The sequence below is a fragment of the Perca fluviatilis genome, chromosome 16, assembly GCF_010015445.1.
Source record: "Perca fluviatilis chromosome 16, GENO_Pfluv_1.0, whole genome shotgun sequence".
Taxonomy (NCBI): domain Eukaryota; kingdom Metazoa; phylum Chordata; class Actinopteri; order Perciformes; family Percidae; genus Perca; species Perca fluviatilis.
The window spans coordinates 20822963-20840991 of record NC_053127.1 but is presented as its reverse complement, the minus strand read 5'-3'; the positions used below and the strand labels follow the sequence as shown (position 1 = coordinate 20840991).

Here is an 18029-nt window from a genome sequence, read left to right as displayed (position 1 = left end):
GAAAAAAACAGACAAATGAAAGACCAAGTCGCTATTACTGATACAAAATGGGTCATATTAGGTTGCATGGCAACAAACACTATCTTGTTTATGTTTTTCTGTTCAGTAAATGGTGTATTTTATGCCCTGTTTTGATGGTTTTTCCTCTTTCCTTGTTCTTTCTGTATGTCTCTGCTCTGTGTTGGGTTGTGTAACATGATTATGCTGCTATTTTGGCAATTACTTTCTCAAAGAAAGATTTTGAGATGATTCAGGTTAAACTGAGATCAAGAAAAATAAGAAAACAATCCATGGCCATCATACACTTCCTGGTAGTTTTTTATTATCAATGTAACTGTGTTGCTGTATGTTGATGTGATTTTACCTAATTCTGCAATGTTTTTGATGCACCTGTTTGAACACAAGATAATTTAGCCTTGTCAGAGCAGTTGGTTGCCTCATGTTGCTTTGAAAAATTCACGTCAAAGTAGTTGGTAACTGAGAAATTCTGCTAATTGGTATTTAACCTGCAACTTGACCCATCTTTGAAGTGATTAAATTCAGGATGCTGTTTCTGACCCAGTGAACTTTAGTCCAATACATATTTGACAAATCATTATCGAACATCTGTACAGTGAAAAATGCGAACACAAGCGTTGCGATCAGTTTATGTCTCTTGATTTGCTTAATAAAACTATGATATTTGATTCTTGCACTCTAAAGTCAGGTTCTGTCACAGTTTGATTTAATTGTTTAACATGTACTGTACATTACTAAGCTTTAACACCTTGCGACTTGTGGTTTCTCATTTTGAAATTTTGGTCAGCTTTTCAAGACCTGCGGATATAAAAGCAGCTGTTAGAGTCAAGGTCTACAATTTTAAAAGTATCCAAGAAAAACATGATATATGGCAAACACCTACAAATTGTTACCTATGGGCCAGAATGTAGGCTTCATATTAGTTCCACAAAATGACTTAAAATGCTATCAAATCTAGAAACACCTCAGAAAACATCACTTTGAATCATGCACAGCAAATTGTAGGCCTTTCATCTGTACTGTACATGACACTAGGTTGTTTAGCAAGTAAGTTGCTGAAAGATGAATGACTATCTTCTTAAGATATGAAAGCTGCTCAAACAGTCAAGAACTTTCCCATAATCTGATCCATGTCATCGTGGCTCTCTCCTCCCCATGTTTGTTAAATGTATTGTCTGTTAAAGTACCATTGTTGAACATCATTTTTTGCCACATAATATGCCTCATCAACCACACTTTCACCAGCCATTAGGACAACAGAGGTAGAGCTGCAAAGGCCTGTCTCCCTTGAAGCCGCATCATTTGTTTATGATCTCTGCAACCCTTGTGTTTTTGCTCTCTCCTTTCATCTCTCCCCATCTTCTCCTTTTTTCCTTTATTATCCATGCCCTCCGACTCCTCCTTAATGCTCCCTAACACCCAATCTTCCTCTCCTTTTCTTCTTTATCCTCTCTCCATTTCTTGTTTTGTATGCAAGCCCCAAGGGAGAGAAATGGGTGAAAAGCACTCTCTCTGCACCACTGTCACAAAAGACTGGTGAGTCATCGCCACTTATGTTCCTGTCTCCCTCCTCCCACAAAAAACACACACATATACAGGAAAAACATTCAAATTACTCCTTACCTGCTGTGTACTTACAGGAAGACACGTACAGAAACACATACATGTCCCACAACACACACACAAAACACACACACACACACACACACACACACACACACACACACACACACACACACACACACACACACACACACACACACACACACACACACACACACACACACACACAAAAGCTCTTTAAAACCCTGAAATAAAAACTTTTAGTTGATAATTGTGTTTGGCATTCATTCATATCTTACAGGCTAATGTGAAGTTACTATAGTGTAAACTTGTGTCAATGAAGACATTAACGCGCAGGAATGCAGAGCTAAATAAAGAGGTGCTCATGCAAGAAAATCTGGACCATAGGGGAGACTAAATGAAATGGACAAAATGAACAAAAGATAGAGAAAAAGAGAGAAAGACAGAAATGCCCTGGGGTAGTGATGCGGCTTTGGTTTATTTGTCCAACAACAGTTTAGGAGCGGCAAAGCAAATGCTCTTCCTCCATCTGCTGGAGGAATAAGTCACTTACAATGTTGCAGTCATGTTGCTGTTGTGTGCACAAGATGGCAGTCATATGAACACAATGGACAGAATGACACATACTGAGCTGCAGTTGATAAAGATAATTTGTGACATTTTTATTTTACAAGGTGTAAAGGCTACATCTACAGTGATGGCAAAGATCCTTTACTTAAGTAAAAGTACCAATAAAACAGAGTGTGAAATACTCTGTAGTAAATATCTTGAATTGCAAATTAAGATATATCACAAAATATTATAAAAGATGATGCTTTTTGGTGTATGCAGTATATAAAATAGTTAAAACCACCCTGCTTTCACAGGTGCCTGTATAGCTCAGTTGGTAGAGCGGGCACCCGTTTAAAGGTTTTCCCGCTGCCCGCTGCTCTTCGACGCAGCGGGCCCGGGTTCGACTGCGGCTCTTTGCTGCACGTCATTCCCCCCTCTCTCTCCCACTTTCATTTATTCAGCTGTCTTGTCAATAAAGGCCTTAAAATGCCCCAAAAAATAATCTTTAAAAAACCTACACCACTTTCACTAGCTACAACATTAAAATGCGACTTACCATTCGAAACGGGCCATTCTGATGCCAAATGTGACTTTTACTTTTGATAGACATTTAGCCTAAGAAATCACATAAAATAATCAATTATCAAAATCTAAATTGTTTCAGCTCCAAACCCGTTAATGATTAGAACATAAACAACAAACATACAAAACAGAAAAGACAATGGTCATTGGTTTACTCATCCTAAATTTGAAATGACATTTTTTTGTATCAAAATAAATATATTTTTACTGTGATGTTGAAAATAATTCTCTTTATCAACATCTGTATATTAGGAGTACGAGTGCTATGCTGTATGGAGTTGTCAGACATTTTATAGGTTTCAAATTTGCAGAATTTGTATTTAGTGTTGGTATTAGCAGGCTTACTTATGTCAACGTAGACTCCACACACAGCAGAGACATCAGAGTGCTCACCTGATTACTCTTTACAGAAACCTGCTTGTGAGCTATTCAGACACATCAAATATTAAAAGCCTGGAGTTTCCGTTTCACACACAGAGAGGGAGGGGAGACGGCAGAGAGGCGGACAGACAGGAGCACAAACAGGGGCAGCGGAAGAGAGGGAAAAGTCAAAGAACGGTGGAATTAAGAGGAAATAACACATCAGGCACCCTGGGAGGGAGACACATGAGCAGGGATGGAGGAAGAAAGGGAGGAACGGGCAGAGAGCACCCAGAGGTAAGGAAAGGCGAGAGTGAATGTTTTGCCTAAACAGGTGCTTGCCTTGAATGTAACAGTAGAAGCTGTGCTAGTGTAATCGGCTGAAGTTTGATTGGCTGATAACCTTCTAGTCAGGCGGTTAGGAGGGCATGTTTTTTAATTCTGCTGCTTCTCTCTCAAACCTCAGTGGGACGATTTCTACCCAGGTTGACACACCGACTCAGAGCTGCAGAGAGGAGAACAGAGAGCCCCAAAACTTCCAGGAACCGGAGGAGGACGACCAGGCCGAGAGTGCAGCCTGTGATGGAGAGGTAGAGCCCAGTCAGGTCAGATTTGACAGGACAAAATTCTCACTACACCATCATGATTATTATTATTCACCCTCAGAGTAAATTTAACTCAAATAAATTGGTTATCAGGGGAAATCAACACAAATCTTTACTCCAAGTGTTTGTCCCTTGGTTGGTGTGAATGATGAAGGTCAGGGGGGAGGATCTATGTATCAGTGACGCAGAGACCTTACCACAGGAGACTCTCATAGCCACAAACACACAGGACGATACTGACTGCCAGCCATTGTTCCCCCTGCCAACAGAGGACGAGTTGACCCCCCCTTCAGTGTCATCTCATCCCTCCAACAAAACACAGAGTAAGGGCACACACGTATGCACGAAGGGACGCACGCATGCACGCGCACAAACACACGCACAGACACACATACACACACACACACACACACACGCTGAACAGAACCGTGGTGTAGTACCTTTGTGTTTGTGTTCTCGCAGATCGCCCATCTGAACCCTGCTGGTATTGCCTGAGGTCTCTTGACTCAGAGTATCGTCCTGAAACTCCTGAACAGGTTTTAACATTTCTGACTAAACACATTATTTCACTGTGTGACAGTGCTGATCAGATACATTGAAAATTTGCCATTTTAAGGATATAAAGCAGCCTGATCTTACAGGGAATCCATATCTTCTTTATGGAAATACATCTTTGTGCTTTTTTTCTGTGAACTACTGAGAGCAGAGGAAATATGGTTTGTGTGGTAGAAAATTCATAGTACCAAAAGAAAATAATTTTGTAATTTTGTAGGATGTGTATCAACTGCCATTACAATGCCTTTTTAAGTTTTAGAAGTTCTAAAAATACGGAATAAAGGGCCAGTGAGAAGAGTTTGTATGGAATAAATGAATCCTATTTTAGACATGCTATACCGTATGTGGCTGACATATATTATGCACAAATTCATACATTTATCTATCAAAGGTCATTTTTCCATATGTTATTGCTTCTGATTACACTAAAGTCAAATAATTTGCTTAACAACCCTCTACTATTCATCAAGCTGCTTAATAATTTAAAGAAGTCAATAACTTCAAGAAGAGAAATCTGACTCTGAGGCTGAGTATCAATACTTAAATTCATGAGTAACACTTTTTGGGAGTTCGCCCATTGGGACTGAGTTATATTGAGTCTGTGGGTTGGTAGAACTGCTTGATGTAGTTTTCTCATGCTGTTATGAGTTCAGTGCATCCCAGTAAAATCCAATCCATTCCGTGTCTATTGAGCAGCTCCAGGATTTGAAATAACTACAGTTTGCCTCTTTGCTGTTAAACACTCAACTCCGAAAACTGACCTGTAAAATATGTTGTGCAATCCTATTTTGCTCTGTGTTGCAGGAAGACTCGGATCCTTTGTCACAGTCGCCCTCTAGTGGCCAGAAAGTGAGCTACCAGACAGACCCTCGACCTCACTTTGGCGTGGCTTGTTCCTTCCACTCCACATGCCGCCCCCTGTGGGGCAGTGAGGGTCCCGGCTGGGGGCAAAGGAACCAGGAAGTGCCTGATCAGACACACACCTGCCCCCATTGCCATCTGGGGCTGCCCCCTGACACACTGCGCTGGCATGAGGTTGGCACAGACACTTGTAAACACAAACAGACATAGAGACGCTCACAGTCCCCACCAATCATACCACAGCTTATGTCACTCTGTTTATCAGAGAGCCTCTGACTGTTTTCTTTATCTCTGCACAGGTTAAGTGTCTCCTGTTTGAAGAGCAGAAGGACTCAAAGAAATAAATGGAGTCATCATCAGAGAAAAATGTTGCTTTTACTTAAAACAAAGCTGTTTACTTTCTGTATTAATGCTCTCAGGAAATACTAATAACTAATTGTTATGTGCAATATCTGCCTCATCTTGTAAACAACTCTCTGTTTACACTTACGTTTAGCCATGTTGATTCCTTATTTCATTTTGAGTTAATCTTTAATTTCTGTGATATTTTTAATATTGTGTTAATAAAAATAAACTGTGTGTGGACAAAATCAGTCTGATTGTCTGATGTACGCCTCTCTTTGCAAAAAACAGAACATAGAGAGAGAGGAACATGATAAAACGCACACACACACGCATACGCACACACACACAGACACACACACTGCAATGTGTCGTTAACCGTAGCTCTCAAATACATTTAAAATCTTTTGCAAACTCATGTCCTCAAAACCCCATATACAGTTATGTATGAATCCACACATTTCTTTTAAGACTTTTAGCAAAGCTACCATCAGAAATGTGTTTCTATAAAAGGGCTTATATGTGATACGTTTATTAATAGTTAATAAGTAATTTACAAGTGTTTGCAGATTCATTATGAGCCATGATAAAGAACACATTTAAGGGTTGCCAGGTTTAGAAACCTCCCTTTGGCAGGTGTTCATCCTTTCATTTAGGTAGAATGCAGCTATAAATGTTGGCAATCCAATAATAAATCATTAATATCTGTGGTTATAAATCTTAATAAGTTAACGTGTTTAACCCCCCGCTATCTCAACAGTGTCTCTCTTTAACTGGAGGATGACTAGGTTTTTAAACTTCTATTCTACTTCCCTATTTTATAATGTATTTATTAATATTGTCCCATGATGCCTACTCCCTTCCATTCTTTTGATTACTTCCTGTTTTTAATTTTTTATTTGTTTGTTTCCTCGCCTTGTAGATGACTTCCCAAGTCTGCAGTATGACCTTTGATGGAGTTTGGGCAGGTGGGGAGGGTAGGGTTGTTAGGGAGCATTGGCTTCTTATAAGGTTTGGCTTTGTTTTTGTAACCTTTTGAAAAATATTGTTCATGTCCACTCTCTTACTTGACTTTATACCTAGCTGGGTATGTTTGTTCAAAACTAAAGAAAGAAAGAAAGAAAAAAGTGGTCAACCAATCCAACCAGTCAAAGGGATTTTTTTTTTATAAAAAAAAATGTTTTTTATGTGTCAATTCATTTAAAAAAAAACCAGCTTGCAAACCAGCTTGACTTGAACTTCCCCAAGTAAAGGTTCCAAGTATTTTGAATACAACTGAAAGGAGAACTCAACTAAGAATTGATTTATTGTGATGTCACAATAGAACCCTAACATTCTATAGTATGTTCTTCCACAGTGTTCCATTCACTGCTTGTAGCATCAGGCAATCTCTCTGTCTCTCTGTTTCTTACTGAGTACCAGTTTTCACATTTCAGAGTTTTGTGACTTTTTCCTAAATCTAAAGAGGGATTAGCCTCTACTATAGAATCTTGTGTTCCAAAATCACAGAAACAAAAATGGATGAGGAGTTTCTCCCATTGCAAAACAGAGAAGACAGCACTCTGAAGGAGGGCTTGGGTGGAGAAGAGGACGGAAAAGAAGAGATGGGACAAGTGCTCAGTGTTGCAGGTCATGGGTGTAGCTCAGAGGGGGTGAGCGGTTGGGGTTCACTTCCTGATGTGTGTTTGCGGCACGTGTTCAGGTTTCTCACTGACCGTAATCGCAGAAATGCAGACCTGGTTTGTCACCACTGGCACAATGTCATGCGTTCTCCCTCTCTCTGGCGCTCCCACTTCTTCCACTTCAATGGTCGGCTGTCCAAATACAGGCAGTCTGAATACTGCTCTGCTGTGGCCTATGTCCGCTCTCTGGGAGTCTACCTGGAGCAGCTGGAGGTGTGTGTGTGTCCTCCACGCAGGTCCTTAGTAGCCCGGCGACTGGAGCAAGCCATCAGCGGGCTATTTTCTGAGCTTACTAGGTAAAGGAGTGTGTTTCCTTCAGGCCCATCCAAACAGAATTTTGGTTTTACACAATTCAACACCCCAATTAATCCCAATCCATCAGACTGTAACTGACAATTTCCTGATCGTGATTTTGTCTCCACAGAGTAAATGCACCACTGAAGTACCTCTCCCTCATGAGACTGGGGTTGGACCAGCCCTCCTGGACTGTAGAGCTCAGGAACTCTTTAGTAGACTACCTGATTCTCTTCCTCCGCAGAGGGGCCTCAAGGCTCACCTCTGTTTGTCTGAGTGAGATGCGAATCTGCATGAATCAGGTGACTACAGCACCAGTCCAAAGATAATGTTTCAGATATATCACTGTGGCAGGGGTTTCCCCAAAGTGCCCGGGGTAATTAAAGCAATAAGTCAGACCCCATCATCTGAGGGCATTTAAAAAATGTGATCCGTTTCTGAATCCTGATCCTTTAACCATAGGGTCTGGAGGTGCTTTCTGTCCTGGCACATTCTCAGAGGTGCTACTACCCCCAGTGCTCTTCTTTGGACTTGAGGGGATTCTTTTCTGGTGAACTGCAAGTACACCGTAACTCTGACATGCCCCGCATCCTGCGCTACCTGCAGGGCCTCACCGACCTGAGCCTGAGTTACTCCTGCTTGTCAGATGAGCTGCTAATGGCATTCCAGCACAGACAGCGAGGATGGAGAGATGTCACCTACTTGCAAACATTTTCACTGCACTGTACTTTGAATGAGCCCCATGAACAGGTAAGCAAGAAATACATAGATCACATTACTTGCTTATTTGCCAAGTGAGAAATAGCAGCCATTGGTCCAGTGGACTATGTCCAATTTAAATAGCCTAACTGCTTATGTAGATGGATAAACTGTGATGACACTGAAGGCTATTATTGAAAAATCATGGACGTCAGCTTTGGCGAGCTGAGGACTAGGGTTGGGTACCGAACTCTGTACTTTTTTGGGTATACCGACCAAATTATGTCGGTACTACCGAGGACCGATTCACTTTAAATCAAACAGTACCAAATTTCGGTACGCAAGCTTATCTGTCCTTTCTGCATATTGACAGAGAGCGGAGCTCCGACACACGCACACACACACGCACGCAGAGGTGTGGACAGAGTAAATTTTAGCAAACTACGTTAGATCTGCAGTTTTGTTGAAGTCACAGTGAGTCACGCCGATACCGATAAAGTGGTTTCAAGTGTGGTTACAGTTTTCAAAACTTCACGCAGACAGCGTTTGCTGCGTTATGATATTAATGGCGAGGCGAAAGCGGTCGCGGTGCTGTTGACATTACACTTCCTTTGAGACAAGCAGGCACAACAGTGATTTCTATGCCCTGGTGACTGACTGACAGGCTGAGGTTGTAAGGCAAGGCAACACTATTTCTACAGCACCTTTCAGCAACAAGGCAATTCAATTACATTCCTTTGCACTTAAGTTAGTTCTCCATTAGTTCAATGTTGACAACAGGGCTGTCACCAAGTTTATTGTTAAAGGTTTGTGTCATTATGCAGTTTGAACTAAAACTATTTTAGTTAATTCAATATTAGCCTGTACACAATGTCATTGTTTATTTATTTATTATTCATAATATGTTCATGTTGTGGCAAAAAAGGTTTCTCTTTTTTTGTTAATTTTGTTCGGATTGATAGTATCTGAGTATCTGACTGGCGCACCCCTATCCAAAAGCACAACCAGTTTTATTAATGTTACTCTGAGTGAGCAGTTACCATAATGTTTTAATTTTGATAACTATTTTGATTCACAATTAAGGTGGTAAATAAAAGTTTTGTGTTTAATGTATTTTTGTTGATGTTGAAATGGATATTAAAACATATTGTATCGAAAAAAGTATCGTTAAGGAACTGGCATCGAAACTGAGGTATCGAAATTGGCACCAGATCAAAAGATTTAAAATGATGCCCAGCCCTAATAAGGACACACACAAGTGACATGTTCCTCTTGGCAACATAATAGTGTAGGTGCTGTGAGATAAGAAGTCCTGGATGTGAAAAATAAATACCACTGGGGAAAATTAATCTTCCCTCCTTTGTTAATTTCTGTCTCTCTGTCAAGGTGGTGTGTGGTTGCTCATGGGCAACTTTGGCATCAAGCTGCCCGGGCCTGAAAGTCAAGCTTACAGTGGACCAAATCATCAACACTGACAGGCTCGCAGGGATACTGCTTCCTGAGATTCCCTTGACAGAATACTCCATGACAGCTTTCTACTCCCCCGATCAAAACTGGAGCACCCTGCCGCTCCTCTGTCGCATGCTGCCTCGGTACAGGCACAGTCTGCAGGTCAGGGTGCTGAGCTGGCAGCATTACAGAGTGCAAAGTGTCGAGAGATGGTGTTAAACTGAAAGAAGGGATATTTAGAGAATGGCAATGAAGGGGTTTAGGGAAGTGGAAATGTGGGACATGAATGAGTTATAGTTAACCTTTATCTCGTCTGTCTGTAGTATCTTAGCCTGGACCTGAGCAATTGCAGCGAATCCCTGGATGAGGAGCTGTTGGAGCTGGTTAAGGTGTGTGAGCGCCTGGAGCAGCTGAGAATCTGGGCTTTCTTGGAAATCAGCACTGTGCAGAGGCTGCTACACATCAGACTGACAAAAAAGAACTTACTCAACAAGATCAGAGTGAGAAAAAGCTACTAAAAGATACTGCTCAAATCTGGACATATACTGAGATGAGACTAATGCTCTTGTTTATCATTATGTCTTCCAGGTGAGAATCTACTCAATACACGACGAAACTGAAGAGCAGGAATACCAGCTGAAGGAATTATTGTCTTCCTATCTGCATCTCCCTCCTGAACTGGACTTTTTCGCTAAAGTCTGCCCCTTTGTATGATCACACATAAATAAATAAAATGAATGAAGCATTAAATTCATCTGTTTTTCAAATCAATTACCCAAAATGAAGAATAATAATTTATTGTAGTTTGCATTCAGTTTTGCCACTGACTGGCTCTCTGTTTTTCTCAGGGGTTGGGGATTGTGGGTGGAAACACTGACCTACTTTCATTGTAAAGGGTGATGGGGGGAGGCAGTGTGTGTCTGTGCTCTGGCATGGCGAGAGCACTATTTAAGGGAACAAGGATTAGGAGGCTGTAGCAATGTACCAAACTCTGGTTCAATACTTTTTTAATCTTAATTCATTTGATTATGTATACCATTGCTCTTAGAGTATAACTATCAGTGTTAGTCTCTGTATTATATCTCAATAGCTTTCTATTATTACATATGTTACACACACACACACACACACACACACACACACACACACACACACACACACACACACACACACACACACACACACACACACACACACACACACACACACACAATACATACTTCTGTAAATGTAGCCTATACACACATATTTAATTCCATTCTAATCTTATGGCACTTTGCAGTGTATTATTGGGTATTATCCCTGCACACTTTGTGTACATGCATATATTTGGCACATATGGTCCTAATTTTAGATCACTCAATTTACTTGGGTTTTATTATTATATTATCATTTGTGGCTTTTTGTTGTATTTTATTAAATACCATACCTCCTTGAGTATCTTATTTTTGTACTTGTGACTTGGCTTTACAACATAATGTCCTATTGGGATTGATAGAGTACCCTATTTATCTTATGTGTACGTTAGACACCCTTTCTATAGTAATATAAACCTTTATTAGATCATAGAAGGAAAAAAATATGATGAAAGGTATAATTTGAATATTATATCACTGATTCTTGAAACTCTGGCAAAAATGTCCCACAAAGAAAAGTGCCAATTCTGTTGGAAATTAATAACATTTTCATGAATAAAAAGAATAAAGGTTATAATGAAGGGGTCCTTTGCACATATGTAAGGTTCTTTTATAGTTTAATTTTAAATTTGTATTAATTTAATGATTATTTGCTGGCCCATTGCCTACAAAATCAGTTGTCCTCGGATAGGAGATAATCATTTCAACTTGATTAAAAAAACATAAAGTAATAATTAAACTGAATAATATATTTACCACATGAAATAGTACATTGTAATATGTTTTAAAAACTACAAACAGTAAGTTTTTAACAATATTTACTATTATTTTGTGGTTGCTCAAAATGTGCCCCACATATTCGTCACCACCGTCAGATATTTATAAAAAGCAATAAAATCAGGCAACTAAAAGGTCAACTACATTCCTGAGGACCCCATTTTCAAACCTTCAGCTCTACTGCATGCTTCAAGATCACTCAAGCTCCCTTAAATTTGCTATTTTCTCTTAAACTTGTTCATATTTTTGGACACTGCTACTGTCGCCACCATAACATGTCAACACCATTTCTTTTGTATAAAAAAAATATTAGATTAGATTATGACATAAATGTATACTTTTTAAGAAGAGGTCTGAAGTAGCTAGCAATAGAGGGGAAACAAGATGTGAACAACTCATGCATATCATGTGAAAGAGTAGGTTTTTGTCACCACCGTCAGGTTTTCGTGGATATCCTCACAGCTGTGTTTCGGCCTTGATGCTGAGGCTGAACCACAGCCATGAGCCCGTATTTATTGTGATCAACAATTATATTCTAGCCTCCGTTAAGGACTATTTGGAGGTTTTTGTCACCACCGTCAGACTGTACGTCACAAAAATCCTGACGGTGGTGATGTCTGACGGTGGTGACAAAAATCTACTCTTTCATATGATATGCATGCTCAGGATTGTTATTTTTTGGACCCGATAGTTAAATGAAGTTGTTAAGCAAGAAGCCATCTTGTGTGGTATACATTTTGGAATTGTATGTTGTTATGAGGCCACTGTCACCAGATTAGTGTCACCACCGTCAGAGGGAGTTTTATTTGTTTTAAATGAATATGCTTACAATATGTTTCTTCAGTGCTGTTGAGTTATTAAAGTAAAAGTCTCTTTTAATACAAATATATGTTTGTTAAATAAAATAACATAACTTTTTTCTATTTAGGCTTAAAGTAAACGTTGTATGATGTTAGATCTTTTAAAGGAGTACACGTGAAACAGTATAAAAAATGAACAAAAGTGAATATTCAACATTTAACAGCATATCTGTACTACAAATGTCAGTTAATGATTTAAAAACTCTAAATGCATATTAGACCAAATAAATAAAACATAATTGCTTTTTATTGTGTCTGACGGTGTTGACAAAAACAAAGTAATAACTGGAAAAACGTCTATTTTATGAAAAAAATAAAAAATGAGGACGTTGCACCATGCAGTACATTGCTGAACAGCCAACACTTTTGTCTATAATGATATACCTTCAGATTTTGTAATTTAACTAACTTTTTATTTTCAAAATTAAAACCTGTTTTATCCAAATTCCCAAGAATCAGTGATATTTAAGCAAAATTATATGGTTGGTAACTGTTGTGGATCATTAAATTTGACGGTCAGACTAGAAATCAGCCTCAGCACATTAACAAAACAGCAACCTCCACGTTATTGGTCGCCAAAAGTCAGGCAAAGTCATGTGATTGAGTAAAGACATTATGCAGCCAATGGCCTGCCCCATCGCCCGACCGCTATTTGAATATTAATGCTCCGCACACACACCGCCACTGGTGCACCTTCCTGTGTTGTTGTTGTCTGACATATTGTCCGAGTGGGACCATTGCCACAGTGGGAGATTTCTATAACCAGCCCCGGCGACCAAAATGTCGTCCCTATTGAAGCCGTTTTCGGTGTTTGAGGGACCGTGCGATAGTTGCAGTGTGAGGAGAGCATGCCGGAGCTCAACTTCACATCAGCAGCCTCCGTCTCAGCGTCTGGCCGCCGCGGCGGGGCTGGGCTTCTTGCCGGCCCACCAGCTGCCTTACGCGGCGAGGAGAAACCTCGCGGCTGCTGCAGTCGGGGGGAGGAAAATCACGCATCCTGGAAAGGCCATCCTTGCAGGTTGATTTTGCAAACGCAAATATTCATTCAGCCCGCAGATTTCCCCCCTCATAGTCGCCTATTGCTTTATGCACAGCTCAGTCTAATCTCAGTCTGTCGCCCATTAAGGCTATCCATGCAGAACTGGGTCAAAACCATAGACTGTTACAGTCTATGGTCAAAACGCACTCAGCCAGTAGTGATGCTATAGTAGTCGCATGTGTCTGTTGTGTTTATTTAAATGCTCACATTTGATTCCTCTGCATTCGTCTATAAACATCTCTAAATATGCTAAAAGGTTTATGCTGCACATTGAATAGAAGCAGATCTACATTGAGTAGCCCTCAGCTATTCTTTCCAACTCAATGCAGGCCCTGCTGTGTAATCACACATTAGCATTTAATTAAAACACAAAGACAGGAATGATGTAGAATCACTACTCTGCAATTGATTAATTAATCCATCCCATGTTTTTAATACGAAAATAGAAACGCTAGTGAGTTCCTCCTGCTCCCAGACTATTTAAGAACAATTCTGCACAGTGAGTCAACAAATCCTGTGTTTCTCTCCTTTCTCGATCAGGTGGCATTGCAGGAGGAATAGAGATCTGTATCACCTTCCCCACAGAGTATGTCAAGACCCAGCTGCAGCTAGATGAGAGAGCCAACCCACCGCGATACAGAGGGATCGGTAGGTCACTGGGACATGTATGACTGACTGCAGGTTGGTGTGCTAAGCTTCTGCTGGGTGACTCACTCCTGGATGCAATGTGTGTGTGTGTGTGTGTGTGTGTGTGCAGGCGACTGTGTGAAGTTGACTGTGCAAGATCACGGGCTCAGAGGGCTGTATCGAGGTCTCAGCTCCCTGCTCTATGGATCAATACCCAAGTCTGCAGTGAGGTGAAGATGCACACATGATATATAGTAGTTTTTACTTCACAGATTGAATGTTAAAAAATACATAAAAGCTTGATAAACTACATGGAGCTGCAATTTGTCTCCGGCATCTTTTTGCTTTATAGCATCACAGATCGGCAGGGTTGTAAACTTGAAATTAATTAAACAGTCGACTGATGTAAAAGCAGTGATTCAGCATGTCTTTGTACTTACGTTAAAGGTGGCCAAATTTGTAGGGCTGCAGCTAATTAGTATTTTATTATCAATTTATTAATCTCATCAAATATCTTGTTTTGTACAACTTGTAAAAGCAGCTAATTCTCACATTTGAGAACATGGAACCATCAAATATTTGCTATTTTTGCTTGAAAAAAATCAAACATCAATCAACTAACCAATTAATCAATTATACTACTTCCACTTACAAACTTACTGGAGTTGGTATACTGATACTACCAGTTGTTTGTGGAGTCAGAAAACTTCTAATTTGGTCAATGAACAAATTGGTTACGGTGTAGTCCATCACACAAACGTTACTCATTTTGACCCTTGTTATTCTCGAATGTTTCACCTTCCCATCTTTCACAGGTTTGGCACGTTTGAAATTCTCAGCAACCCAATGCGAGACGCCACAGGTCGGCTAGACAACACGCGAAGCCTCTTGTGTGGCTTAGGAGCAGGTATAGCGGAGGCCATCATGGTCGTCTGCCCCATGGAGACACTCAAGGTTGGTGGAGCTGGATGCTGTTACGCATTTCTTTGGCTGTAGGAAGCTTTTATCAACAGTAATCTGAATGAACAATGGACTGATGAGGTGGCTCTTCCCTCATCCTCCAGGTGAAGTTGATCCATGACCAGTGTTCGCTCAGACCTCGCTACAGAGGCTTCTTTCACGGAGTCAGTGAGATTATCAGAGAACAGGGTAAGAGAGCAGGGGGGCTCAACATGGAATAAGTGGCTCTCACACAGAGTATTTGTTAAATTTTTTGTTGTGCTGTCACTTTGGCTCTGCTCCATTTTGTTTGATAACCGAGTCTGTAACTACCAATCATGTGTGGTTTGTGCTCCATAAAGAAACTTAATCGGTTTGACTCATTTAGGTGTGAGGGGGACGTATCAAGGTCTGACAGCGACTGTGCTCAAACAAGGAACCAATCAGGCCATCCGATTCTATGTGATGAACGCGCTGCGCAATTGGTACAAAGGTAAGAAAGCCTACTGACTGCAAAACAAAATCCAATGTCCCTGTTTTTGACCAGTCTTAGTCCCTTTTCTGTCCAATGGATTGATTCTCCTCCCATTTCCCTCCATTCCCCATGAATTCAACTTTTGGATTTGGCCTCTTAGGTGACGACCCAGGACGAGACATGCACCCAATTGTCACGGCGATGTTTGGAGCGACGGCGGGAGCAGCCAGTGTTTTTGGAAATACACCTCTGGATGTGGTAAAGACCAGGATGCAGGTAGGAAACACACCATGTGGTGATTTTATTACAGTCATCAGGATTGCCATTTTTAATACTCTGTTTTCTGTAGGGTTTGGAGGCCCACCGCTACAAAAACACAGTGGACTGTGCCTTCCAGATCCTGAAGCATGAAGGACCACAGGCGTGAGTAACCATGATCCTGCTCCTGGTGCATGCTGTGTGCGGTTAGGTTTCACCACTGTAGACAAACCGTCTAACCTCATCTTGTCCCCAGGTTCTACAAAGGAACAGTTCCCAGGCTTGGCCGCGTGTGCTTGGACGTGGCCATAGTCTTTGTCATCTATGAGGAGGTGGTCAAACTACTCAACAACGTGTGGAAGACCCAGTAGATCGGCCAGACTGCGACAGAGGTCCAGAGGGAAGCACAGACCAGTGCCTCATGCTACGCACAACTGAACACCTCTATTCTAGTTCATACTAGCTCTCTGCATTGCCCTGGGCAGATGGCACTTCATCATTACCAGCTCCCACTCTGTTACATAAAAATAAATGCAGGACGTATCCTTAAAACCGGCGATAAAAGAAAGGGAGGGAGAGGGGCTCAGTTTTGCATTTCTCAGCTTTCTCTTTCGTGGTCACTTAGTAATCAAGAGGGATCATTTTATTTTGGATGACAGGAAAAGGCAAAGTCGAATGTTTCTTGAGTCTTATTACCAGAAAAAGTATTTAGAGAAGAAACACGCATATGATTATTATTATTACCAAAGGTTCACATTAGAGGGAGGAGAAAAAAAAAAACTTGGTTAAGAAAGGGATATTACGTATGTCTAATGTTTTAGCTTTCAATGACTGTTGTTATGGTACAGAGTTGTAGAGTGAACACTTTGTACTGAAACCATATAAGTGTCTTTTGATTCACGGAGTACTTATTATACTGAGTGAAGAACAGAGATGCTACTGGACAGAAACGAGCTCGCTGCAGTACTTTAAAATGTTTGTGCAGTACTTTTACACTTTGTGTTGTAATTGCTTACCTGACTGTGCTTGTAGTGTCGGCTCACTAAAACATTTGCGGTATTTCCTTGCTGTGTCATGGTGATGAACTTTCGATTCGGTTCATTGTGCATTTAATGGCCTGCTGCTGAGTATGGCTGCATTGATCTTGATGTGGCATCTGTCCTGCTACCTGCCGACTGATAACAGGACTCGCAGGCTTGTCAAGGCTACACAAACTGGTCTGGAGTCAGTGTGGAGTGTTACAACCTGATACAAGTAGTCATGAAGCACACATTGTAGGAAACAAATCCATATGTAGCACTATCTTCACATGCAGTCTTAAGAGGAGATGAAAGTCGTTAACAGAAGTTAGTGAGCTTGTTATTACATTTTTAAACATCAGACAGGTTACTGAGCGCTTCGGTAGGTGGTTGAGTTCTCTACAGCTGTATGTGAAGGCTTTCTTTTGAAATATTTGACCAGTAATGCTTTGTTCAGAACCTCAGTCAGTCTGCTATTTCCAAGCAGGTGCTGAAACATAAGTGAATTCACTTCTACTCAAGATGAGATGACAACATGTCCGACTATGTAAGCCATATGACTTCAGTGCGCTTGAGCCTTGAGTGTTTCTTGTGCTTATTGATTTATTCATCCAACAGACTGTCCTCTAGTCTGATATTATGTCACTTTGATATTCTTTGTTTACCTCAAGCTAACCTGCTTCACAAGCCTTTTTTATGCTAACCAATGAAATTTGCAATTTGAACTTTGAATGCACTTATTCTTGTCTAATAAAGTGTTTACATGTGTTGAGCGACAACAAGGGAAAGGTAGATATATCAGAGGCTCGATAACATAAGTGGCTGGTATTTAAGCAAGGCTTGGTTTTGATGGACCTAGTTGCACCACACAAGCCTTTTACTCCTCTTTGCCAAACTACTTCAGTAGAATCTCCAATGTAGTATCCCTGATAGGAGCAAATCTTTATTACATTTTAAACCAAGAGCAACATATTATTTAATCTTTACTGTTTTGTTTTCATTAACTAACGCACATTTTTACTGTATATAATCTTTGCTGCTTTTCATAAAAAGGCCAACAGCATGTGTATCTCATCGTACAAGATTTGATCATTCACGTTTCAGAACATCCTGTTGTGCAGAATGAGGAAATTTTGTGGAATATGTTGGTAGGACGTCAGAAAAAATGTATGACTTACATGATCAGATGTGGAAACCTCTGAAAAAAATATTTAGACATAACATGGTTTCAATAAACTGATTGATAAATCCAATCTGTGTGACTCTGGAAAATAGCTTGTAATTTAGATACTATAGTCAGAGGTGTATGTGTAAAT

General features: G+C 40.5%; 3 protein-coding genes across 4 annotated transcripts; all 3 read left to right on the top strand.

Annotated features, from left to right (window-relative positions):
* The first annotated feature begins 3224 nt into the window (after positions 1-3224).
* LOC120543780 lies at positions 3225-5608 on the top strand. 2 transcript variants are annotated; one of them, XM_039777016.1, is made up of 6 exons: positions 3225-3393; positions 3563-3686; positions 3856-4024; positions 4164-4237; positions 5061-5291; positions 5417-5608. In XM_039777016.1, the coding sequence occupies exons 1-6, from the start codon at positions 3353-3355 to the stop codon at positions 5459-5461; spliced, it is 684 nt and encodes a 227-aa protein (XP_039632950.1). In that variant the 5' UTR covers positions 3225-3352; the 3' UTR covers positions 5462-5608. The 2 variants fall into 2 exon arrangements, with proteins under 2 accessions (XP_039632950.1, XP_039632949.1); XM_039777015.1 differs by having other exon boundaries at positions 3563-3701.
* Positions 5609-6829: 1221 nt separating this feature from the next.
* On the top strand, positions 6830-10321 carry LOC120543779 (F-box only protein 39-like). Its single transcript, XM_039777014.1, has 6 exons — positions 6830-7437; positions 7566-7737; positions 7898-8185; positions 9521-9745; positions 9907-10083; positions 10172-10321. The coding sequence occupies exons 1-6, from the start codon at positions 6977-6979 to the stop codon at positions 10295-10297; spliced, it is 1449 nt and encodes a 482-aa protein (XP_039632948.1). The 5' UTR covers positions 6830-6976; the 3' UTR covers positions 10298-10321.
* Positions 10322-13024: 2703 nt separating this feature from the next.
* Positions 13025-17966, top strand: slc25a1a (solute carrier family 25 member 1a). Its single transcript, XM_039777011.1, has 9 exons — positions 13025-13374; positions 13936-14043; positions 14153-14252; positions 14838-14976; positions 15087-15171; positions 15350-15454; positions 15597-15712; positions 15786-15859; positions 15951-17966. The coding sequence occupies exons 1-9, from the start codon at positions 13137-13139 to the stop codon at positions 16063-16065; spliced, it is 1080 nt and encodes a 359-aa protein (XP_039632945.1). The 5' UTR covers positions 13025-13136; the 3' UTR covers positions 16066-17966.
* Positions 17967-18029: the final 63 nt, after the last annotated feature.

Bases quoted from the DNA above. Each gene is read 5' to 3' on its own strand.
- LOC120543780 (XM_039777015.1), top strand. From the start codon at position 3,353: ATGGAGGAAGAAAGGGAGGAACGGGCAGAGAGCACCCAGAG. The intron at 3,394-3,562 runs GTAAGGAAAGGC...CTCAAACCTCAG, and splicing joins CGGGCAGAGAGCACCCAGAG to TGGGACGATTTCTACCCAGG. The intron at 5,292-5,416 runs GTTGGCACAGAC...ATCTCTGCACAG, and splicing joins ACACACTGCGCTGGCATGAG to GTTAAGTGTCTCCTGTTTGA.
- LOC120543779 (XM_039777014.1), top strand. From the start codon at position 6,977: ATGGATGAGGAGTTTCTCCCATTGCAAAACAGAGAAGACAGCACTCTG. The intron at 7,438-7,565 runs GTAAAGGAGTGT...TTGTCTCCACAG, and splicing joins CTATTTTCTGAGCTTACTAG to AGTAAATGCACCACTGAAGT. The intron at 8,186-9,520 runs GTAAGCAAGAAA...CTCTCTGTCAAG, and splicing joins TGAATGAGCCCCATGAACAG to GTGGTGTGTGGTTGCTCATG.
- slc25a1a (XM_039777011.1), top strand. From the start codon at position 13,137: ATGTCGTCCCTATTGAAGCCGTTTTCGGTGTTTGAGGGACCGTGCGAT. The intron at 13,375-13,935 runs GTTGATTTTGCA...TTTCTCGATCAG, and splicing joins TGGAAAGGCCATCCTTGCAG to GTGGCATTGCAGGAGGAATA. The intron at 14,253-14,837 runs GTGAAGATGCAC...CATCTTTCACAG, and splicing joins ATACCCAAGTCTGCAGTGAG to GTTTGGCACGTTTGAAATTC.